The 26718-nt window shown below is 38.5% G+C and overlaps 1 protein-coding gene across 19 annotated transcripts in view; it reads left to right on the forward strand.

The window, feature by feature from the left end:
• Positions 1–22372, forward strand: part of ASCC3 (activating signal cointegrator 1 complex subunit 3) — a 250869-nt gene extending 228497 nt beyond the window's left edge. For 17 of the 19 annotated variants that reach the window (XM_036317985.1, XM_036317971.1, XM_036317970.1 and 14 more), the window contains 5 exons: positions 13581–13732; positions 15619–15766; positions 18950–19156; positions 21316–21491; positions 21587–22372. In XM_036317985.1, the coding sequence (XP_036173878.1) occupies positions 13581–13732; positions 15619–15766; positions 18950–19156; positions 21316–21491; positions 21587–21734 (831 nt within the window). In that variant the 3' untranslated portion in view covers positions 21735–22372. Of the gene's footprint in view, positions 1–13580; positions 13733–15430; positions 15586–15618; positions 15767–18949; positions 19157–21315; positions 21492–21586 lie in introns of those variants that run through there. The other 2 variants (XM_036317986.1, XM_036317987.1) reach the window with 2 other exon arrangements.
• Positions 22373–26718: the final 4346 nt, after the last annotated feature.

Consider the following 26718-nt stretch of genomic DNA (forward strand, 5'->3'; position numbering starts at 1 on the left):
TGGACTCTAAATCCTGCCCTAATATCTCTGATCTTTTCTAAAAATGACATAAGTCTTTACATTAAAATCATTTTTATTTAAATGAAAAACTACCTAAATGCAATACTAAGCCAAATCGTATAAGGATTCCGTTGTCCTATAAAGATGGATTTTAAAATTGTACTTGTGGTCTTGTCAGAATTTGTTTTAAAATGTGAGAACTTCACAGGAATTTCCACTTTTTTTAAACTAAGAATTTTTAAATTAATCCCTCCTTTTCATTGTGTACTCAAATCACCTTCCGTTAATTACTCCAGTTCCCTTTTCAACAGTCTGTCTATAATTACTTTAACCAGTTTCTAAGAGGGACTTGTTGATATGATTGATATTTGTAATTGCTTTATTATATCACTCTACAGTGTCCAGTTGATATGCTGTTTGTTTTTTTCTTTTGTAGCAACTGCTTATGATTCTTCTTGAGGATTTTATAGTATGCTAGATCAACCATGAATTAATCACGTAACTTCCCCACATTCTTTCCTAAAACTACAATAATTGGAAATAATGGGGGAAAGGTCAGACTGGAGATACAACCATAGGAGAAAGGAGAATGCCAACAGAATTACAAGATGACCCTGTAATACATAGTATGTGCACACTAGAACAACCTATGCATAGTTTTACTATTAAAATACACATGCATACATTTTATATTCCTCTTTCTTTCTTGAAGGTTTGCCTTCTCTGTTCAGGTTGGATTATTGGCTTCTTTCACTGGCTTATCACCACCACCACTAATGAGAAATCCTTGGAGATAGCCTATGTCCATCTCACTGATGCTTTTCTGAAAACCTTCAAACCTTTAGTAGCAATAGGCAATCTCAGAGATTCTTTGCCCCAAGATATGGAACTAGCAACTCCCCAAATGATAGCAGACATCTTCTCTTTACTATTGAGCAAAAGTATAAAGTTCTATATTCTACATAAAGGAACATATTTATACAGATTGAATTCATGTTCCATTGCCCTAATGGAAATAGGCAAAAGTAAACTAGAGGACCTGCCTTAATAATAATCTATGTGATTCAGTTCTTGAAAGGAAAATCTTTAAGGAGCTATGTTATGATGGTTTCCTCTGTTTTATAAATTCTTGAATCTAACTTTAATATAGAAGCTATTATTTTATACTAGTGTCCCAGTGCACGGATTCATGCACTTTGAAAGGAAATTAATTAGAAGAAATATTTTAATGTCGCTATTCACCCTTTCTCTATAATAGAAGTGGTCAACCAAATTCAATGACAGATTGAAACATACGCGTGTGATTGGCGCCAGCAAGAGCTTTATATATATAGATAAACTTGCTTAATTAGACATGCTTTCTGACTTAGCTAAACTTTTTCCAGCCCAGTGAAGCACCCCAACTTCTCTTTCAGGTAATTGTCAGCAACACAGTAGTAAATATCAACACACAGCAGATTATTATTGTAGATCACACAGGGAGAACAAAGGGTAAAATATTTAGCTGCAGCAGTGTTTGACTATATTCTGTGCAGTGAGAAAACCTGAAGTTATTTTCAAGTTCCACCATTTCTTTTCAGTCACGTCAAGTTTCTAAATGTACTAACTCTGTTTTCCGGCTAATGAAAAGAAAATAGGATTCTACCGAGTCTCCTGTCTACCTACTCCAGAACTGTGAGGATCAAATGAGATAAGGCACGTGAAAATGCTTCACAAACATTTGGTTAAAGTGTAAAATGTTTGCACCTGGCTATAAAGCAAGTCAGGTTCCTGGGCTGAAGAAACTTCAAGGAGGCTAGTCGCTAGGGAGAGGAAGCCAGGTGTTGCTATGTGATGTCATTACTGGGCACCCACAGTGACTGTTTCCGGGCTGGGCTGGGCTGGGCTGGGCTGGGCTAGGCTATGGGCTGCACTTTGCACCATGGGGTCTTGGCAGCATTAGCCGCAATTTGGTGGGGTGTTGCTCCGAGGTGGTGGTAGGGCCTGTGTCCCACTTGGGAGAAGCTGAGTTGGTTTGTCAGTGCCAGGTCCATGGTACCGTTTATTTTTAAATGGCCAGTGCGCATCATGGCAGCTCCTGCATTGAGCGTCTGCCCCCTGGTTGTCAGTGCACATCATAGCTACCGGTCAGACAGACACTTAGCCATATATATATATATATATATATTCCGTAACGCCCGTCTTTTGAACTACTGAGTTTCACTCTTCTCTTTCACAGATGAAATAATATGTAGTTCATCTACTACTCAAATTAATGTTAATATGTTCTAAAAGGCTTGATCAGTTGTCATAAAAAGTGCTAGTCAAAAAATAACTTTAATAAGCTGCATAAATAAAGGCAATTTCTATTCTTTTCTCCATTTAGAGAACCTTCTTAAATTTGCAAAATCAAATCCTAAAAGGTTGTTGGTGGAGTTATTGTTTAGCCCAAACTTCAAAACAATAATCTGACATTTTTATCTTTATAACAATATCTTAATAAACTTTAAAAGTGTATTACATGTAAAATAACTAGTACTATAATTTTCTAGAACCCACTATTATTCTGAAAAAAACATTGCATCTTCAACCTAGTTTTAAAAGTATGTTAATTAGGCCCTAACTGGTTTGGCTCAGTGGATAGAGCGTCAGCCTGCAGACTCAAGGGTCCCAGGTTCGATTCCGATCAAGGCCATGTACCTCGGTTGCGGGCACATCCCCAGTAGGGAGTGTGCAGGAGGCAGCTGATCGATGTTTCTCTTTCATCGATGTTTCTAACTATCTCTCTCCCTTCCTATCTGTAAAAAATCAATAAAATATATATATTTTTAAAAGTATGTTAATTAATAACAAGATATGTATGCATGTACATTTTAGGATCTGAGAATAGGAAGAATCTGATACTAGAAGCAAAAAAAATATGATTATATGAATATTTCTTATTGACCTAATTCTTTTAACTGAAAAATACTATAACTATGCCTGGGTCTATATTCCCATTAATAAATCATTCCCATTTGTAGTAGATTAAAAGCATAGAATATTTGATAATGCCAGGAGATAGAGCTGCCATGGAGCAAAGCTAATGTAACCTTTGAGGAATATTTACCTATGGGTGCACTAAGCACAGGCTCTGTGGGTTGTCAGTGTATTGAAGAATGTCAGTGTCAAGTAAATGAACAAGTTTTAGAATCATAGAGTCAAATACAGTTACCAGTGAAAATAGTCCAGGTATTACGGAGCTTAACAAAAGGAGTACTTAGTCAAGTCCTTAGTCTAATTCTTATTAAGAAATGTTTTGATACAGAAAATGGTAGATAAAATTTTCTATGTGTTCTTAGTAGAATCCTTTCATATTTTTAAATGCTTATAGTTAGACTAAATGAACAGACTGCCTTTACATGGAGAGCATAGCACAATAAGCTTCAGAGAGCTTCTTCAAATTATTTTGAAGAAAAGATAGATGGCTTATAAGTAAATAATTTTTAGACTTCCAAAATTGGATTATACATAGTTAGTAGTCCACAATTTGAAGAGTTAATAATTGCAACTCAAGTCTTTAAATTATCCTAAAATGAAAATTACACTATTAGGTTTTTAGATATATCTCTTTTATAAGTATGTTTCAAGGAATATTAATACTATGAGCATACATTTGGAGGATTTTGTACCATGCAAGGTATGCTGGAACCTTATCAATAACTATTTATAATGTCACTGACTGTTAAGGTGACTTGGGCATAATTCTTGGCACTAGTATCTCTCAGTATGTCATGGGTGAATGGGATGAATAAATACTTCACTTTTTCCTATCTAGTTCTTTTTTAGGAGAAGATTGAAAAGGGCAATTTATTATGTGTAGATTCTCATAATGTTTTAAAGATTATCTGCCAAGTCTGAATTGTCTACCAACACATGTAGTCTGTTGTAAACATTAGTGTGACCTTATCAAATTCATAGAGGCGGGGAAGTCTAATTCAGGCTGCAGTCCTGGACAGGCTGCCAGGAGCTCATGTCTTGGCATAGGAGCCTGATGAAGTTTTATTAATGGGTGACTATTTAAAAACAAGTAATTCTAAATGAACTTAATCCTAAGTGATTATTCTTCCAACTGCAAAGGTCCACAGTAGAGTGCAGAATCATCTTCTAATATCAAAGCTATGTTTTAATTCTACAGCAGAACACCTAAAACAAAGCACCATTTCCCATTTCAGAAGCAACATGGAGTTGATGCATTTAGCATTTCCAAAACTAACACAAATGTGTGGATTTTGAGGTATTAAACACCTTTACTTTTATGGATTTATAGACAATCTCCCTTCAAGGACTGTAATATAATTTGGAAGGCTATTTCCTGCACGGTGACTCTACCTGTAAGCTTTTGTAAGACAATTGGTGATGGTTTATTGATGATATGATGCTATTATGAAGGATACTTCTACCCCCAGCTCCTCTCCTCATACCCACATAACAACCCTTTTCCCGGTTGGGGCTGTAGGAAATGAGTAATGCTTAACCCATTTGTGTGATCAGTTCACTTAAGCAGCTACTGTGAAATGTTAATCACAACTTTAATTTGTACTGCATTAGCATTTTGATTAACTTGTAGGCTTGCTAGCGCACTTGAAGCGATTTTACTCATAGTTACAACTCGGAAATGACTTTTTGATTAATTAAGTTTGTTAGACAGCAGCTGAGCTTCCTGAATGCTAACCTTCTGGGGGTAAAAGTTCAGGAGAAAGTTACTGTGAACAACTGTTGCTATTGAAAAAGATTCTTATGAACATATTTATAGCATTTTAATTATTGACAAAATATTGGGTCATTATTTACCACTGACCTGAACCTTGAAAGGAGTGTGCCTTTCTATCAAGAAAGCTTTTTTCCAGTTTTCCCATCATCGTAAAACTGCTGGGAGCTCTTCAACTAAGTAGTGCATTTATTTCCTAGCAGATGTCTAACAACTAATGTTTTAACAGGCTGCCTGGGATGAATTTCCATAGTTGTTTTTTTTCTAAACTTTCTATTTTATAATTTTAGATTTACAAAAATGTTCCAAAGATAGAACAGAGTTCCCAGATATTCATACCCAGTTTTCCTCTATTACTAACTTATGTTAACATGGTACTTTTGTCATAATTAATGAACTGATATTGATTATTATTAACTAGAGTCCATATTCATTCAGAATTCTCCATTTACTTAATGTTCTTTTTCTGTTCTAGGGTCTCATTTAAGATACCACCTTACATTCATTGTTATGTCTTCTTGGCTCCTCTTAGCCTTGAATTTCTCAGATTTCCATTGTTTTTATGATCTTTCCATAGTATGTTGCTCTCTCAAGACATTCTATATATAACAATCTTTTTATAAATAAATTAAAATCATTTTTTATCATTCTAGACTAAATAAATCTGCCCCTTAAACTCTGATAGTATTTTATCTGTATGTCGCTTAATTTGAACACAAGTAGCACCATTATCTAGTCATTTCAACCTTTGTCATTATCTTATTTTCACGTGATCGTTGTAACCCCTACACTATCATTCCATGCTTTAGGATGGCTCTCGGGGGATGTGAGGAAAAGGAGAACAGGTTCCTTGAGAGGGAGGAGGAGAGGGTGCAAGTCATCAGAATGCTGAGAGGGGTAGAGAGGCTGGAGCCTCCTCCATGCCACTTCACCAAGACACCCTGCAGCCTGTCCTGAAGTCACTAAGGACTAAGTTCACAGACTATTTCTTCTTGTGGTGGGATTTTTTGTTTTGGGTTTTCTTTATTAAAGTATAGTTGACATATATTATTTTCAGGTATAGAACATAGTTACTCAACATCCATATACCTTATGAAGTGATCACCAATTCAGTTCTAGTAACCTTTTGGCATTGAACAAAATTATTACAATATTATTGACTATATTCCCCATGTTGTACATTACATCATCATTCACAGACTTTTTAAACTGAAGTTTAGAAAATTTTAATAATGGACCTTAGACCTAATCTTTTTATCCACCTGATAACATAATTCTTGATGTACAGTAAAGGACTTAGCTTTCCTTTGTGTGGCCTAAGCCAACAATTCTATTTCCTTGCAATGAAGTTATCTTAATTTGGTGGTCACAGTGCTCAAAGTTTCTGTTTTACCCTTGGATTATTTAAATCCAGAATTCAATTTTGTTTGAAAATATATTTAATGCCTGTATATCAAATACTAAGATGTAGTTAAAACCAAATGATAGATTCAATTAATTTAAAATTTTGTTTTTCAAAAATTGTGTTGACCAAATTAGTTCAGACACTATGATCAATTAAATGTATGATAATTTGTCTGGAGTTTGTATTCTTCTGTTATGTAAGGGAAGAGGACAGATAGACCACTTTAAACCCTTCTTGAAGGGTATATGTAAACTAGAGGTCTGGTGCATGGATTCATGCACCAGTGGGGTCCTTTGGCCTGGCCTGTGGGGATCAGTGGACCTCTCTGTGCTGCTGCAGCCTGGCCTTACCCGCCAACTCATTGGGCTCCAGTCCTCTGTCCGCATCAATCCTGCACAGCACAAAGTAGTGCGCAAAGTGGCAGGTGACCGGGGAGGAGCCTGAGCCTGGGCTGGGCGCTGCGCTGCTCCTGTTCATTCCAGCCCTGCTGCACCTGTCTCTGAAGCTGCGCTCACCAGCTGTCAGCCCAGTGTCTGGCGCCCGTCTGTCAGCTGAGCGGTGCTCCTGCTGTGGGAGCGCACTGACCACTAGGGGGCAGCTCCTGCATTGAGTGTCTGCCCCCTGGTGGTCAGTGTGCATCATAGCTATCAGCTGGTCATCCTGTCATCTGGTCATCTGGTTGTCCAGTCACTTAGGCTTTTATATATATATAGAGAGAGAGAGAGACTAGAGGCCCGGTGCACAAAAATTTGTGCACTGGGGGGGGGGGGCAGAGGGGAGTCCCTCAGCCCAGCCTGTGCCCTCTCGCAGTCTGGGACCCCTCTCGCAATCTGGGACTGCTGGCTCCTAACCACTCGCCTGCCTGCCTGCCTGCCTGATCACCCCTAACCACCTCTGCCTGCCAGCCTGATGCCCCTAACTGCTCCCCTGCTGGCCTGATCACACCTAACCACCTCTGCCTGCCAGCCTGATTGCCCCTAACTATCTCTGCCTGCCAGCCTGATCACCCTTAACAGCCTCTGCCTCAGCCCCTACCACCATAACTTTGTCTGGAAGGACGTCCGGAAGATGTCTGGTCTAATTAGCATATTACCCTTTTATTAGTATAGATCATTCAGAAGTAGTAGAATATAGGGTAATGAGCACACATATGAATTGGAAAACCAGGATGAAATCATAACTTTATCATTTTATCCATATGAGAATGAGGTCTGGGATGTGTATAGTTTGTGTACCTCTCTTTGTTTTTGGTCTCTCCCTCTCTCCTCATCCATCTCTCCTTCCTTTCTCACTCTTCCCTCTCTTGCCTCTCAGTCAGACATAGGCAGACACATATACTACCCCATTTCTACATTTCCTCAGAAACTTCTGAGTTGGCTAATTCTTTTTATTGTTCCAATAATTAAGGTCTGCCTCCTCCCATCCCCCCATCAACATCTTTCTTTTCAGATTTCTGCTTCTTTCATCCATTTATGTTTTACTGTCAATGTCTGCAAAATTTATATTTCAAGTATGTTCTAGATTGTAGATCTTTCCCTCACCTTTCTCAAACACCCATTCATAGTCTTCAGCACCATCTCTTCTCTTGCAGTCATCATAGTGGCTTCAATATATCCCTTTTCTACTTCATAATTGCATGTACCCCAGACCGATCCACTCTAATAATTACCGTATTCTGACCACTTTAGGCACCACCTTCGTGGTATCACCCTCTGACTCTCCTCTCTAACCACAGGTTCTGTACCAATCAGCTTAACTGAACATTTCTGTTACTCATTGGACCTGGAACCACTTATGCTTTCCTCATCCATTAGTTCAGTCCCTACTCACTTGCCACCCTAAAAGCATTGGCCCTACAGTTGACCTTTTCTACAGTGATGTCACCAGTAGGCTCAGATCTGTCAACTCTCTGGATTCTCTGTCAACATCTGAAGTCTCTGTTTCAACACCCAAATTAATCGTAATCACTATTGCTAGAAAAAAATCATAAAACATTGCTAGTTGCTTCTCTAATTTCTAATTGTTTCTAATTATTTCTATAATTATTGCTTCAAAATCATGCTTTTAAAACTCACTGTTGTGCTAGTTTTTAATTAATCCCCCCCCCAGTACTTTTCCAAACTTTTTCCTTCTCCTTTCCAGTACACCTTCTCCCAGCAAGAAACATCACCTCCCACTTACTGAGATGATTGAGACCCTGTAATATGAATACTGTCAACCTCCATCCTCTTCACCCCAAAGCTTCTCTCTCTCTCCACTGATGCTGTGTGTGTGAGGTCTTTGGGGACTAGCTAAAGCCTCTCTTTCCTGGGAGGCCCACACACCCAGCAGCAGAAACCTCATCTTCCTCTGACCCCAAGAGGGTCTTTTCTGTCTGCAGCTGATTCTGTGCTTGGTATGTGCTGCCTTCTTTTTTGACTTAGGTTTTCCTGCCTCTGACTTCAGAGATACTACAGTCCACTTGGAAAGATAGAAAGTGAACCTTATAAAAATAAGTAGCAATATAATATGAGTATATTGGCATTTCAGTGATGAAAGATTAAAGCTTACAGGAGATAAACACAAGCCTAATCAAACTCCTTGATTTTTCAGATGAGAAAAATGAATACCAATGGTGAAGTGATTTGCCTAAAATCTTACATTTAATTTAAAGGCATAATACTCTAAGCTGTCAGGCCAGGTCTCTTTCTGGTATACGAAACCATCTTCAAACCGGAATCAAGTGTTTAGTAGGAGTTATCCATCTGTTTCTACTTAATCCAAACTTAGTGTTTGCTTTAAGCATTGTCTTGTCAGAAGAGCTTCTCAGAGTTCCATTTTACCTAGTAGCACATTTACCATAGGATCTGCTGTCTAATATAGGACCTTCTGGAATTTCATACAACCTTCCTTGCATCCTTAACTTTATAGGCAGTACCTATACTGGTTAAAAGTAAGCACTTCAGAGTCAAGCTCCCCAGAATTTAAGTCCCTACTATACCCACTTACCAGAACTGTGTAAGTGGGTATAGTGGGGATTTAGGCAGGTGTTTCTTTTTTTAACTGCTCTGAGCCACAGTATATTCATTTGCATAATGGGTTCAAATTCAGTAACTTATATTACATGGTTATCAGAGTGTTTGACAAATAATACACACTTTACAAATGACCACTCTAATCATAGTTGTTTCAGTAGTGCCCTGAGAGTGCCTTAAATGCCCTCACCTCTTTATCCTTTCCCACCCTCACAGTTCTCATCTCCAGGTAACCCCCACTCTGCTATCCTCACCTCTGCCCCTCAGCTGCTCGTTTTAACTCTCCTGGCTGCCCACTTCGTGCGCAAGATTTCTAAGTTCGTACTCCTAGTCCATACTCTCTCCTGAGCTCATTTTTACCTGAATCTCTCATGTGGCTTTATAGTGGCACCTTAGTTAAAATACATTCAAAATCAAACTCATCACCTGCTCTCATAAATGACAGCCCCACAGTTTATGTTAATCATGATAAGGTTTTAATTGTAGTGTCATTTTATAAATGAATACAGTGTTATAAATCATATTTCCATCCTGTCACAGCTGGACATGACAAGGAATTAAAATTGATTCCAACTTAGTAGGAGAAAGTCTCATACACAGAGTCAGACCCATCCATTTGGCCCCTATACTTAGAATCATATTAGCTTTGCCTGGGAGGTAGCATGCCAAGTAGAAAGTGGATTAGCAGTAAACAGGGACTGTGTATTTTCCTCATGTTAATGCTAAACTGGTAAAAATGTCCAGTTATTTCTCCTTAGTATCCTAAAACAACCTTTTGTTGTTGAATATTATATATCTGTAAAGGACTTCGGGATGGCCTAGAGAACTGAGCCATAATCTCTAGCTGCTATCAAAGCCAGCCCCACTACAGGGAGGAGCATATGCCTATGGATCCTTATCTACCGGGAGGACTGCTATAACAGATAGGAGACACAGGGAGTCCATCCCAGGCTCAGGCTACCGGGACCACCCATTTACATGGACCATCCCTTGGCCTTAGCCCTGTCAGGTGTGTACCTGTGAACAATATCGTGGCTTGCCCACTCAAACTGAGAACCAAGCCCATATCCTTCAGTTTGGCCTGAGCTACAGGGTCTGTCTTTGGCCTTGTCCCTTGGCTTTCTTCTAATTGCACACCTCTCCTAATGAATATTCTGCCTGTTCCACGTACCTGCTTCCAGCCTCGCATGTCCGGCCCCCTGAAGCCTTGTGCTACTACTCAGTGCAGAAATCAACACCGAAGGGCCCAATAGAGGTCCCTGTTAGAAAGAGTGGATTGTTTTAGGGTGTTCTTTTCTCTTCATAGAAGAACTTTAAAAATAGGCATCTGTTGATTGACATCTGCTACATTCTGGGCAGTATATTAGACATCTTATGTCGTACATTATCCTATAAGGAGGTATAGTACCCCTTAAGGGTACATTTCTCTTCTAAAAATGAGAAATCTAGCATGATAGAGTTAGGTGATTCCCCAAAATTTACACATAGCAAGTGGGACAAAATTGGGATTTAAACCTGTGTCCATCTGATATCAAAACTTGTAATTTTTTCCCTATACTCTATTAATAATCTTTGGGAGATGCACAATAACATGGGCAGAACACTGTTATAATTGTTGTAATGGAATTTTCACTAATAAAAAGAGTATTTTTTGAGTGCACTACACCAAGAGTATGGTGACAAGGGATATTTCCCGATTCTTGCTGTCAAGGAGTCTACCGTTTAAAGGCAGACGTGTAAACAGAGAATCACAATAGGATGGTGGTGGCCTGTGGACATGGCAAGAGCTGCAGAGGCATAGGAAAGAAGTGCCTGCAACCCATCTGGAAGAACAGGGAGGCTTCACAGGAAGGAGCAGCATTCGAGCTAGACAAAGGATGAATAGGCATTTCCTGGGTAGATGAGATGAAGGAGCAGTGCAAGGGCAAAAAGAACATTAAGAGCAAGGGCGAATGTGGGACATTGTCAGTCACTTAGTATAGGAAGGGCCCGTGGGATGTGCCAGGAACAGACTCATCAGAGGTGTTGACTGGCATGCAGAGAAGCTTGTTAGCTTTTGTCCTCTACACAGTGCAAAGCCATTGAAGTAATGTAAGCAGAGAAATAACATGATCAGTTTTATTTCTCTAAAAATTTACTTTGGTAACAGTATAAACTATGAATTGAAGAAGAATTAGATGAGAATAAAGGGGTTTTTATAACATTTCAGGTGATTTGGTGAGGGTCAGCACTGAGGCAGAGGTGGGGCGAAGAAAACAGGCCAGGCCAGGGAGTGATTGAGCAGAGAACTAAGGGCTTGAACACTTGGCTCACCACATTCAAGTAGTCGCAAAATCTTTTATCATCCCAGATTCCCGGTCTCCCCACCTGCCTTTTCTCTAAATGAAAACAAGATAAATAATAGTTTCCAATTCACGATACAAATTCTCATTTACTTCATGTAAGCAATCACTTTGCATGATTTTTTACATTTTCACATCTGGGTCATACAATGAAAAATTGTGGGGAGCTCTCATAAATTTTATGAGATCTTTCAACTTCATCATGAAAACTTCAAAGTTAAAAACATATGGTCCATCCATCCAACTCTTCTAATATGTGAGCCTTTGGTCTGGAATTTATTTCCAGTCAAGCTGTAATGTAAAATCACAAGTAAAATCACCATAGTTACTCCGCATTACAACTTCTAACGTCATCATGATTCTGGATTAGATATAATTAGTCATTTCTCCTTTCCTTTGCCGTTCCCTCAAAGAACTCAAGAGTTGTGACTTGTGCACTAATGCTGTTTTTATCTGGGTGGTGTTCATCATGACCTGCTTGTCTCATGCACTTCAAAGAGAGGCAGAGTGTTTTAATCAGCTCTGCAGAGAAACAGGAAAAATAGATTTCCCCTAGATTTATGAACATGTATGTTTGTACATGTAAACACACTGCTATACATACTTATACATATAAATATGTTTATTGTACCAGCACTCAGGCTTTATGATGTATAATTAATGGACTCATGGGCGCTCAAGACCAATTTGCCCGTTCCAACACGTTAACCATGATATCCAGAAACATCGACCCGTTTCCCTGGGATGTAAATGAAAAGACCACAGATTGGTTTAGCCATATGTTTTTAAAGCTATTTGACATTCTGTAACTTAGAGAACATAAAATAGGAAATCCAAAACTTAGAAGAAAAAAATGTGTCTGTCTCAATAGTACTAAGTAGTATGGCAAATTAATTTTACTAAAATAATATACCTTAAAAATTATTTCTAAAAATCTGCTAATAGATATTGTACATTTGATAAGTATTTTACTGTTGGTGAGATATTTACTATTAATATGATGTTAATCATGTACTAGGTACATCTAATTTCTCTTACCTTCATCTCTTTATTTCCCAAAATAAGAGAGGACTCTCCTAAAACTATGTAAATAGCTGCCTTGGATCAGGATACTAATGTCTGTGTCTTTAAGTCAGCATTCTCCGTAATCTAATTTAATTGAAATAGCTTTGCCTGTGTAAACATCTCCTTTGTTTAAATAAGATTTCACTGTTTAGTTTTGCCTTAAGCAAGTGCAGCATTTGTTTGTCCATAAAACATTAGATTAAATGTATAGACTAATATGAATAGCTTCTCATCATCTCAGTGTATCACTGGCAGTGCCCCTTTGCTAGCATGTGGAGTGTTGTCTTCTTTGGGGGGAAAGTAAATTTTTGTCAAGGAAACTTCCTATCACCTTACCATTATTGATTTTAAATTTGGGAAAGACAGATTTACTATTTTAATGCAGCTGTTAATGGTCTTTTTTTTTAATTCTTTATTAGTTAAGGTATTACAAATGTGTCCTTATCCCCCCCATTAACTCCCATTCTCCCCTCCCTCCCCCCAACTCATGCTCTCATCCCCCTGTTGTCCATGTCCATTGGTTTGGCTTATATGCATGCATACAAGTCCTTTGGTTGATCTCTTCCCCTTACCCCCTCCTTCCCCTACTTTCCCTCTGGGGATTGATAGTCTGATCACTGTTTCTCTGTCTTTGGATCTGTCCCTGTTCATCAGTCTGTGTTGTTCTCTATAATCCACAATGTTAATGGTCTTGATACAGTGAATGATATAGGTATTTGCTCCCAAAGTACAGTGAATTTTTCTCTTTGTTTTATTATTGTGTACCAGTGTTATCTGGCTGTCATTGCCACCCTAAAAAATCTAAAAATGTGCACTTTGTAGGAAGTACTGTACAATGAATGCTGTAGGAGATTGTTCCCTTCAATCCAACTCTAATTTGTTCTCTGGCTCCCATTTTCATTATATATTTATGTGTAATGCTTGGAAAATTTTGTGTGTTTGTTTTTTGTTTAAGCTGACATCAGCTCCCGTAGAGAGGGCCTATGCCATAGTATCCTTGTAACTTGTGCATTTTTCCTGATCAGGCGATGCTCGATGTGACTGCAAACCAGGGATGGCTGGTGACTGCCCTGAACATCACTCACCTGGTTCAGATGGTGATCCAGGGTCGGTGGCTGAAAGAGTCTTCTCTTCTCACAATCCCACACATAGAGCAGCACCATCTTCACATCTTCAGGTAATTGTCAATGTCACTGGACTTTAAATTTCAAAAAATTCATTTTCTTTCTATGTGTGGTCACTTGGTTTTCAGGTTGTGCCTAGAATGTTGATTCCTCACGGGGAAAATGCCCCCACTTCCCAGAGGAAGATGGGGCCTCGTGAGGCAACATTCTCACTTGGAATTCGATCCTGTCCCAAGCTGAACTACAGTTCATTTTAACCTCCTATTAAATTGTTCTCCACTTGCAACATTGGATGCATTTCTATTTTAACTGTGTTTATTCCTTTACAGTACCGACCTTTATTTTAGAAGATGCTAAACTACTGTGTTGTCTAAAGCAAAATAAATGATCAATTTCTGTTATTGCAGAATAGATTTGAAGAATCTGAAATCCATAGTTCAAACGTAAATTGTGCATCTACAAAATGTCCAAAACTGGGTAGTTATGTATACTAACAGCTCAAGATATAACCTGTGCTTAAAAGATGAGTCCATATTATCATCAAGTTATTTACCCTTAGGTCCTATGTACATGGCTACAAATATTTTAGCAAGGAAAAGAACAGTACACATTACAAGCAAGGTTGGCAATGTTTAAGTGAAAACGCTTCTTTCACACCAGTGTTTCACACCAGCTCAGAGACACTTTGCAGCCAAGCCAACGCGTGGGTTCACAGTCATGTAGACCAGCAGAAGTCTGACTGAGGTCGCCGTCATGCACCCTCTGCCCCTTGTCAGCCAGACTAGGTGTGGCAGTCATTTGAGACATCTAGATACAGGTGCCAACCAGCACCTCAGCCACACAGGGGGTCTCCTCAGGAAAGTCCTTCAGTTTGTCTCAAGTGGGTTCCAGGGCAGTTGTTTCTGTGATGCTGAGTCCCACCACGGGCTGTCCCTTGGGAAGCAAAAGGCACATTCAGAGAGTGAGCCACATCAGCAGCTGGTGGCATGAGGGGAAAGCAGATAGCTCATATGTCTGCAGCTCAGTTTCGGGAACCCTTCCAATGTGGTGCTAAGAGTTACGGGAGTTGGGTTTCAGTAGTAAAGCAGACACCTAAGAGTATTTACCCAACTCAGCACGCAAGCCTGTAATGGAAGCTGCTGGGGCCTAGGAGATTTGGTCCACTTCTTACTGTCACCCTGAAAAGTGCTATATTGGTATATTTTTAATTATGTTTCTTTTTGCTCTACAAACGGCAGATAGGTAATAAGCTGTTGGTGTGCTACATTCTTGGGATTGGCACTGTTTATACTGTAAATATTCCCAAAATGTACTTCATTAAATCTTACATTCCCAACTATTTACAATGAATACCTATTCAAATGATTACATTGGAGTCTTTTGCCTGCATCCATTAAAAACATGTCAGGGCTCCAGTTCAGACTTGAACCACGTAGCAGCATTGGTGCACATTAGTGCTTTCTGCTTACCTGCTGTCTGCAAACCTCACTATTCACCGAGCTCAGATATGATTTACCCATTTTATGTAGTGATAGTGATACTGACTTGGATTGACAATCTTAAAGCATACAGGCTGGCCCTGGCCAGGTGGCTCAGTTGGTTGGAGCATCCTCCCATTCACCAAAAAGTTTCAGCTTCTATTTTCTGTCAGGGCACATACCTGGGTTGCGGGTTTGATTACCCATTAGGGCGCATACAGGAGGCAACTGATCAATGTTTTTCTCCCTTTCCCTTTCTCTCTCTCTCTCTAGAAATCAGTGAAAGTATATCCTCAGATGAGGATTTAAAAAAAAAAAAATGCAAGCTGCTTTTGACACCAATAACGGCCTTTTGAATACATGTTTTTAAAAACTATTCAAATTTTATAAGCCATCATTGTCAGAAAATCTCATTCATGCTACGAAAGAATGATTTGGTTGGTGTTGGTATTATTTTTTAGGAAATGGAGCCCAGGTATGAAGGGTTCACGTGTGGGTGGCCCTGGCTTCATCGAGTGCCTTCCTGAACTGATCCACGCCTGTGGAGGGAAGGAACAGGTGTTCAGCTCCATGATAGAAAATGAGCTGCCGGCCCCAAAAATGAAGCAGGTAAGGCCTTCCATGTTTTGAAGCTCCTTTACTCTGGGAATTTATACCAGGAGTTTTTTTTTAACTTAGAGCATTGGTTATTGGAGTCAGACTCACCTGGATTTAAATTCTGTCCACCATTTACCAGCCATGATTATGAATATGAAACAACACACCTGTCTCATGAAGTTCTTGTGAAAATTAAGCAGCATGTTTTTATGTAAACTGCTTCATGTAGTTCTTGATATAGAGAGCTCAATAATGATATTAAAAATAATGACAGTATCAGTAATTAGAAGGAGCATTGGCGTTATCAGGAGTCGTTTCAGTAGCTGGCTGAGAAAAGTCCAAGACAGCTTGTCCTTCACTGAGCTGCGTGACCCGGGCGCACTCCTCGCCCCTTCAGCACAGTCATACTTCCTTTATGCTTGGCTATATTTTCATGCAGTTCCCTCAGTTACTTTTTTATGCCCGCCCTCATTTTAATCACTTTAGTGTAACTAGATTCTAAAGTATTCCTTCAAATAAACTCCTCATTTCTATACCATGTAACTTAGATGGAAAACTAAATCTGTGCTGTGAAACACAATGTAAGTCATCTCTCCAAACCATCTTTGGAAAGGCCAAAAATATGAATAAGTGATGCCAGAAATATTTGGCATATCTAGACCTTTAAGTCTTAATCTTAAGCAGTTTTACCCTAAATGTGTCAAAGTAAGCATTCAGGATTTGTAACATAATTAACACACTGACTTGTAAACGCAGGTATTAAAATAAACTTCTAAACCATGTCATTTTTTCCCCCAATAGAACTGATTTTTGAGCAAGACTTGGAAAAAGTGTAACAGGCATTAAAGTCTGATTGTTCAATTTCTGTTGAACCCAAAATTGGCACCAAAAACTATTTAAATATTCATAATAAGTTCTTACCTTTCTAACTAAATTACCATCAAAATTATGAATAAAAACAATGTATTTAAATCAAAACAAGGCTTCCATTAGCAACAAAGATTTCTAACATAGCATATATTGATTTTAAGCCAAGTTTTAGATGTGATAAAAAATTAGAACATTGTTTTAATTAGTTCAGGGAGAACTCAGAAGTAAACTTACTTAATTTATTTGCATAAATTGCCATTCTGTTATCTTTAAAACCAAATGCAAATTGGCTCAGTCTGATATGATGATGGTTATTTGGCTCAAAAGTGCTTCAATATGCAGAGCAATCTGGTGTTGGCTCTGCAGTGAGGCGATCCCAGGTAACATACAAATCCTGAATTATTCCAGAAATTAGTATGTTTAAAGCATCAATTTAAGTGCTAATTGCAGTAGTAATGAGAAAAAGCAGGACGACTTTGAGATTTGCATCTCCCACCCCATCAGTATGCCTGGAACGGCTGCTGACTGGCAGCGGATTTGGCTGCTAATTAAATAATTGTATGCATGGCAGTGCTCCTGCCTGATTCAATAGATGAAGATTAATCCTCAGATAAATATGTTTGGCTGGTATTGAAATGTCTTAGCAGTTTCTGTAAAAAATAGCTCGTGTTTTATATACATATGTGCGTTGTGTGTACACACACATACGCACCCAACAAATATCTCTGTACACACTGAGGGTGAAAAACAGTAAGTGCTACAAAAAGAACACCTATGTATAAAAGCCAGATCCAATTTCTATAAAGTAAAATCCCAATGTGTTGCTAATAATTGAAAACATATACTGGTAACTAACTTAATGGTACATTAAACAAGAAATGTGTTACTTTTGTCGTCTCACAAATTTAAATGCTTTATAGAAATTGTGTATTGTAAGTGTCTCCTTGGTCACTTTCCACTCTGGCCAGTGTCAGTGAACATCAAGTGGTACATGCAGCTTCTAGATTCTGGAATTACTGGCTCCATCAGGGGAGAGGCCATCATTTGTTACCTAGAAGCACAGTGTAAACAATTCTGTGGCTTGACTATTTAAATATCTATCCCAGGCATAATTTCAGAATCACATGTCAAGTTATAGGATTGGATTAGATTGAAAATTTGCATTGGACTTACACTTTTTTAATTCCTAAGGGGTAGTTTGACTTATCAGGGCTACTTTATTTCAATTAGGTATGCTCAGCAGCACTAAAGTCTGAGCAAACAAGAAATCAAAGCTAGTAAGCAAATCTGTCGTATATGTTAACAAAATAAAAGGAAAATCAAAATTAAAGTATTTATGTGCTTTTAAAAACTAACTTAGATGGGAACTGATAAAAGAGCCATTATATTGAGAAGTTTTCTTCACTGATAGTGCCACATAATTGTAATTGATAGAAAAAAGTGACAATTAATTATCTAAGGACATCAAGTTTATTTTGTTACTTCCTCCTTTCTGGAGACTTAGAAATTCATCCATTCATACATTCATTCATTCATTCATTCATTCTATGATGATGAACAGTTACTATTTGCATGCCAATTTCTCACAAATATCATTCAATTTAAACAATAAGAATAAAATTGGTATTTTTTTACCCCTTTAGTATGTGTCATTTTAATCTGTATTCGCAATATAATGCCAAAAATATATATTTGTTCTTAGAAGGAACCCTGAACTTATAAGGCCCCTTATGATATACACATACAGAAATGTTTTTCTTTCAGAATAAATTTAGAGTATGGACCCAAAAAAAAAAGGCGTTTTGTACAATAAGTGGTCAATGGATGTTGCTGACTGACATCAACAATTGCATCACATTTTTTGTTACTTTTATATCCCCAAGCAATGCTCTCTTCCTTAGAAGTCACGTAAATATTAGAATGGATGCTTCTCTACAACAAACCACAAACCAGCTCAATGACAAACATTTTTAAACTTACTTTTAGTATAGTCCGTAGTCACTCAATATCTAGGAGGGATTTATAATAAAGTGGTCACAAGTTTAGATAATGATTAATTTTTTTAGTTGATTTTAAGAAGACTTTAAACTACAAAGATTAAAAGCACGCTATTTTTGAACACAGTAAGTACAAGAAAAACTGGAAAATCTGAACACAAGCTATGGAGTGTGTCAGTGTTGATATCCTGGTATTAATATTATACTTTGGTTTTGGAAAATGCTACCATTGGGGGAAACTAGGCAAATGGTACATAGGTTCTCACTGCACTGACCCTGGACTTAATCAAACTAACTTTTTTTATTATATTTTCTTTTTTTTTTTCAGGCATGGAATTTCTTATCTCACTTACCAGTGATAGATGTTGCCCTCAGTGTCAAAGGCTGGTGGGATGACTCCGAAGGACACAGTGAACTTTCTATCACTACTATGACTTCAGACAAGCGAAATGACCACAGATGGATCAGATTGCATGCTGATCAGGAGTATGTGCTTCAAGTCAGCCTGCAGAGAGCCCACGTTGGGTTCCACAAGGTATAGTGTTTGGTTTCCATTCTCAAATGCTTCACACCAGACACCAGCGTGTGGCACTCCACATATCTTTTATCTTACTAATGCATCCGTGTCATTCATGAATCCCTCTTTCTCATCTGGCCTCACTCAGCTCTCCTCATGTGCCAGTGTTCAACCCCAGAATATCGACCTTACATGATAGTATGTTGCTGGGGGACTGTTCTCAAAATATGGCCCATAGACACAGTCCAACAGAATTTCCCGGAGTGCCTTTAGAGAGCAGATTCCTTGGCCTTCCTCCAGACTGTCTGCATCAGCAGCTCAGGAGGGGGGATCTCAAAATCTGGACTAATGCCCATCACCCAAGATGACTTTTTAAGGACATTAAAGCTCGAAAAGCACTGCCCTAGAAGCACTTTGTTCTATGGGAACCACGTTGGGCTGGATGCAGATGACAGCAACACTTTACCACCCAGCTCCATGAATTTGAATAAGACACTAAGCTTGTCTGTGCCTCAGTTGCCACATCTGCCTCTTCCTCCCTGATAATGCACATGAGAGGGCTTTGTCAGGGTTCATGCAGGCCAGAGATGCACAGTACTTTCATTTGCAATTACTGCACTCTTTCCTGTTGCCTGTGACCATCGAAATTAATCATTTGGTCCTCTCAGACTATTATTGCATCGCATGTGGCCAGATTGGGTTTTGAAATAACCATGATAATTGAAATAAGAAAGACTTTGCCTTCTCTTGGGCCAAGTGGAGTCGGGGGCTTTCCTGTGTCTGGGATAAGCCCACAGAAGTGGGGCTGTGGTGCTCCAGTACTGTCTTCCGTTCTCACACATAGCCTGGTGAGAAACTTTCTCCTGTTACAACGTCCCTTCAGTAATGTGCCTTCAAGTCCCACCTTGTTTGATATTTAATTCTAAAATCAGTCCCTGTGAGTATGAACCGATTGGCCTCTGGCATTTCAGAGTCTTTAATATGAGAATGTCTAGATGAGTTAGTAGATCCAAACTTACAAAAAACATAAATAATAATCATACAGGTAAAATCATGGGGAAAAACCTATGACTTTTTTTTAACCTTAATATTGCTACTTAAAAATTAGATTCAATCATGCCAAAATAAACCCTTTTAATTTTCTTTTTAACAACTGTGTTTTTTGTGTGTTTTTTTAAAAATATTTTATTGATTTCTGCCCTGACTGGTTTGGCTCAGTGGATAGAGCATCAGCCTGCAGACTCAAGGGTCCTGGGTTCGGTTCCGGTCAAGGGCATGTACCTTGGTTGCAGGCACATCCCCAGTGGGGGGTGTCCAGGAGGCGGCCGATCGATGTTTCTCTCTCATTGATGTTTCTGACTCTCTGTCCCTCTCCCTTCCTCTCTGTAAAATATCAATAAAATATTTTTATTTATTTTATTTTTTAAAAAAATATATATTTTTAAAATGTCCCTCCAAAATCTTGAATGAAGCCTGATCAGGAGCTTGTCACTATTAATACATGTCTTTATTAGCACTTTTTATACCATGATGTCATTGTCTTACAGATTCACTAGGATAATCATGTATTTTATAATCTCGATCTAAAATAAAGACTTCAAGTGCTGTCAATATGGTGATATCTAATCTTGGATTGTGGTGATTAATATATCTTACACATTGCTTGGCTTTTAATTTTTCATTCCTCGGAGAAAGTATTTTTTTAATATTCTATTAGAATGTGTTTTTATTGTGTGTGTGTGTGTTAGTCTTGGGTGGTGTAGTGCTTATTTTTGTGAAGTCTAGAATCTAGTCTTGATTGCCTTTTCTTCCCCCCCCAAGTATCAGTTTCTTGTGAATACGTCTTTGGAAAATTTGGTTAACCTGGTTTATCTGTTTGTTCATCTTCAAATTGGATATTAATATTATTTATGGAAGTTTACTAAATTAGTGTCAAGATTCAGGGCTTTCTGTTCTAACTGAGCCAAAATGTCCTGGTAATTATAGCCACAAAGTAGTATTTTGAGGATTTTGAAAAAAGAAAGTGATAGCATATCCAAGACACCGAACCAGAAAATTAAAAACATCCCAGATAGATAGACTGAAATGTGTAGATTTATGGCCTTTTAATCACAACCAAGTGGTATAGAAAGTCCAGAAATTATTAATGCCTTATCTTTTTCTTTGCTGGTTTACAGGGAAAGCAAGACAACCATGCAGTTGCCCCTCGGTTCCCCAAATCAAAAGACGAAGGATGGTTTTTGATATTAGGAGAAGTGGATAAGAGAGAACTTATTGCTTTGAAAAGAGTAGGATATGTGCGAAATCATCATGTCGCTTCCATCTCCTTTTATACCCCAGAAGCACCAGGAAGGTAAGCAGAACCTTACCACCAAAATTCTGGAAGAATGAAATATGACTGTGATTGGCAAGGGGGTTTGACATCTTTGTTCTATTTTTCTATTGTAGGTATATCTACACCCTGTATTTCATGAGCGACTGCTACCTTGGCCTGGACCAGCAGTACGACATTCATCTCAACGTCACACCAGCGAGCATTTCTGCACAGGTCAACGAGGAGATCTCACATGCCTTGACCGACCTGACGGTGAAGTAACCTGACCCCAGCAGTTATTTGAAAGAAGTGGTTAAGGAGTCTGGCTGTTTAGTCAACCTAGACAGAGTCGAATTACTTGATGTTTGCCTTGTTGGAATCAACTTCTGACCTCAGGACACCCAGGAAATTGACAGGAGCTGCAGTCAGTTTCAACACAAGTTAACTGCGGTGGCCTTTTTAACAAATGTTGCCTTTTATAATGTTGTCTTCATGGATTTTCTTATATGTAAAATCAGTACTCCTGTAGGAGAATCAATTTGTGTATATTGCGACTATATATAGGAATTATCAAACAAATTTCACATTGCACAGTGTACTGTTTACAAGAATATTAGCTTCTTTTTTTTTTCTAAGGAAAACTATACTGAGACGTGACAGTGTTAGATGTTGTGACAGATTTCTAACCCTGAAGCATAAAGTATGTAAGATACCTGTATGGTGGCACACAATGTGTCTTGTTAACAAACTTTATACTTTGCCACATGTAGAAATGATTTCCAGAATTTCTTATGGTCATAAATGTTAATAATATAGCGGTAAAATCACATTATAGAGCTCAATGATGAAAACAATATACTGACCTTAGAAAATGTAGATACTGTAACTAGTGGAAATAAAATATTTAATCGCCACTTGAAGACAAGCTGACTCAGTTTTTCCTCCTGCTTTTTCTCCATCGTATTACTTACTCTTCTGTTCTTATTCCCTTTTATGTCAAAACTTCACTTCCACTTTTTTTCTGAAATATTTCTTTACACGAGGAGAGAAGTGTATTGCGATTTGTGTTGCATCATGTACAGACCACTCTGACTTTACCTTCTTCAGGGTGGCTCCGAGGCAAACAGAAAATTTTCAACCCCTACAGGTAGTTTTTACCTGTGATGAAGGAAATTTTAAAAGGCTTTCTGAAACCAGAACATATTGCTTGTGTTTACCGCCTTCTCCATGCTAAGAAAAAAAGAGAGAGAGAGAGAGAAAGGAAGGAAGAAAGAAAAAAAGAGAAGAAATATAGTGTGTGGGTACCAGGCATTTACTTCCCAAAATTAAATCTAAATAACTTGTCAACACACCAAGGTCACGAGGTGTCTGAAGTTCACTTCATGTAAAGAGGTCTTCCTGCCTTTTCTTTGGCCGTTTATTTTCTAATTAAAATTCATACCTTAGCCACTTACTTCTCCAGTCCATACAGGAACCTGAGGAGAAACAATGCCGTCGTCTTCATGTTTATCAGCGCCATTTCTTTTAGCGAGCAGGTAGGTTTGGGGAGCTGGAAGATCTGTTTCATCAGACATGTGACACAGGGCCTGGGACCAATAAAAAAGAATTTCTGTTATGTCCATTACTGAAAGGAAAAATAATGTGACTAGTTAAACTTAAGTCAAAAGCGATTAGTTCACCACAAGCTGCAGAAGGCACTAGTAAGGCAAGGTACATTTGCATGGAAATGTTTACCTTATAACAGTAAGTGACCAATGCTATTTGTCATTACTTCAAAATTCTAATGTTAAGTGTACATTATAACAGGGCAGGTGCCAACATAATCAGATTAATTCCATATTCCTGTTCAAATTCCTCTGGAGTTTATCAACTCCATTAGAAGTGCCAGTCAGATATGCATTCCAAGTATATGTTGAGTAGTTTGATACCCACATGAATCAGAGACATGTCCTACCCTCAAACAAGGCAGCCTGGTGATGAAATAAAATGTAGCTAACTATAATGAAGTAATTGCAGCAGTGAGTTATTATTCAGAAAAATAATTTGGGGATATCTAGGCAGAGTTTTGAAGATAGTTAGAATTGTGAAGGCAGCGATGAAAGAAGAGAATTCCAGGTGGAACAGTCACAAGCTGTGAGTAGACCCCAGCCTAAGGTATCCAGTTAGTCTGCATTTTCAGACATGAAAGGGAGTGACAGGCGAGAAGGATGGAAAAGTCTGTGACATGACCTTGAATTAGAGGGTAAGGACTGCAAATCTCATGTGCATGCAATGAAATTCTTTGGCAAGGCCCCAGAGAAGATTATGACAAATTCTGAGAGTAGGACAGGGAATCAGTGGAGACATGAGATAGCCTACTCTTGTAGGGATCACAAGTACTCTCAGACTCACCAAGAACAGGCTACTTACCATATCTTATATCAACATAGGAAGGGAGACTTAATAGGTAGTTTTATTATGATGATGACATTATGGAAAAGAATAAAATCTGTTTATATATCAATGTATCCTGGGTATTACTAGTATTTTAAAACTTCAAATTATCAAAACTTTTTAGCCTGAGATTCTGGCTCCCTGTCTTCTTTCCCCAGAACCCTGTCTTTTCTTCATCACCGCTACTATTTACAGTGAAAGGATCCCCCAACAGGAACTACATATGATTGAATAATATGAACTGGTGATAACTTTGGGCCATCTCTCTTTCAAAAATAATCCAAAATGAGTAGGCAAAAATTGTTTCACGAGCCAGCTTCTTTAAAAGAATAACCTGAATTAACTTTTTAAAATTTAATGTATTGGGGTGACATTGGTTAATGAAACCATACAGTTTTCAAGTGTACAGTTCTATGACACATCATCTGCATCATGCATCGTGCACTCACCACCCAAAGTCAAGTCCCTATCCGCCAGCATTTATCCCACCTTTGCCTTCTTCCACCTCCCCTTTTCCTCTGGCACTCAGCATACTGTTGTCTGTGTCTGCCTTTCTTTTCCTTTTTCTTTTTGCTTAATCCCTCACTATTTTCATTGAGCCACATCAACACCCCTCCCCTCTGACAGCTGTCAGTCTGTTGATGAATCTCTTTTTGTTAGTAAGTTAATTTTGTTCATTGGATTTCCCCATATACATGAAGTCATATGGTATTTGCCTTTCTCTGACTGGCTTATTTCACTTTTTTATGGCTGAGTAGTATTTCATTCTGTAAATGTAACACAGCTTTTTAATCACTCATATACTGATGGGTACTTGGCTGCTTGCAAATCTTGGCTATTACAAATAATGCTGCAATGAACATAGGGGTGCATATATTCTTTCAAATTAGTGTTTTGGGTTTCTTTGGACATATTTACAGAAGTGGAATTGCTGGGACATTAGGCAGTTCTATTTTAATTTTTTGAGTTAACTCCATACTGTTTTACACAATGGCTGCACCAGTCTGCATTCCCACCAACAGTGCACAAGGGTTCCCTTTTCTCTGCATCCTCACCAACACTTGTTTATTGATTTATGGATGATAGCCATTCTGATAAGCATGAGTGATTTCTATTGTTTTAATTTGCATTTCTCTGATGATTAGTGACATCAGGCATCTCTTTATATGTCTATTGGTCCACTGTCCTCTTTGGAGAAGTGTCTATTTCAGATCCATTGCCCTTTTTTTAACTTGAGTGTTTGTTTATTTGTTTGCTTTTCTTTTTTCAAATTTTTTAAATTGATTTCAGAGAGGAAGGGAGAGGGAGAGAGAGATAGAAATATCAACACTGAGAATCATCTCTTGGCTGCCTCCTGCGTGCCCCCCACTGGAGACTGAGCCCACAACCTGGGCATGTGCCCTGACCAGGAATTGAACCATGACCTCATGGCTCATAGGTGTCCGATGCTCAGCCACTGATCCAGCCAGCTGGGCAATTGTTTTTCTTTTTTTTTTTTTAATATATATTTTATTGATTTTTTACAGAGAAGAAGGGAAAGGGATAGAGAGTCAGAAACATCGATGGGAGAGAAACATCCATCAGCTGCCTTCTGCACGCCCCCTACTGGGGATGTGCCCACAACCAAGGTACATGCCCTTGACCGGAATTGAACCTGGGACCTATCAGTCTGCAGGCCGACGCTCTATCCACTGAGCCAAACCGGCTAGGGTTCCATTGACTTTAAAAATGTGTATTGGGTCCTTAGGTTAACTTTTTTTTTTCTGTTTTCAGAAATCTAAATTCTGAATCTAAGCGACATAAGGAGATAAGCATTTTGAGTTTAATGAGTTCTAGTTATATAATTTCAAGGTTCTCAAAAATCCTGAGAATGGTAGCTGATTCCAGATTGTCCTGGAAGTCTGTTTTTCAAGTGATGGAGGATGGCTACAAGGACTTCTGGGAAGAGTTATTCCCACAATTTCAGCCTCAGTTCTCTCACTTTTCATCATGGTACTATTTTTGGAAAATAAAGTTCTTCAAATTTGAGACCTTTAAGTGAGATTTCAGGGATTCTACTTTGACCTTCATCCCATGTCTTTGCATGTCAATTGGACAACGATCTTGGGGTGCTACTAACATATTGGGTCCAGTCTCACCCAAGGTAAGCTTTGGGTCCAAACAGCCTCATCTGAATGGATACTTAAATTTTTTTGTTTACTCTTCAATTGGCCTGAATTTGGAGAATAATTTCTAAATGCATTTGATTAAAGTTTACGAGTATTACTGTGTCTGTAAATTAATGTTAAGCAGTTCATTATGGAAACTTCCTGGAGAACATAATGGACTGTAAATCAGTCCATGTTTGGCTGAACAAAAGCATAGTACAGCCTTCTAATTAAAGGGTCTTTGGGTCCCCAAACCCATGTTTCCTGACTCTTGACTTATTATCTGTGTCCTTGATTTTATTAGAACTTGTTAAAAACCATGTAGATGCCATGCCTATTCATTGAAAACAAGTATAATCATTTTAAATGATTGCAGTCATTGATTCCAAGTTTTATTGGAAGCAGTTTTTTAACCAGTTAACTGACACGCATCCAAAACGGAAACCATCCCCTCATGCCACGATAGACTCTTATGGTGTACAAATGGTTAATGATTTGAAGTTATCAGGGCTGATCAAAGGTTAACTATATTCCTGAGCTTTCCATCCTTTTCGTCTTGGCATCAAAAGACTGTACTTTGCAGTATGTGGAGGATTGTTCCAGCCCATTTGAAACTCCCTACAACCAAGGGCCAATATCTCCAAGTGGCCTCAAAGGTGCCAGCTTTCAGGGGAAAAGACAGCTTC

This window comes from Myotis myotis, unplaced genomic scaffold (genome assembly GCF_014108235.1).
Source record: "Myotis myotis isolate mMyoMyo1 unplaced genomic scaffold, mMyoMyo1.p scaffold_m19_p_7, whole genome shotgun sequence".
NCBI lineage: Eukaryota > Metazoa > Chordata > Mammalia > Chiroptera > Vespertilionidae > Myotis > Myotis myotis.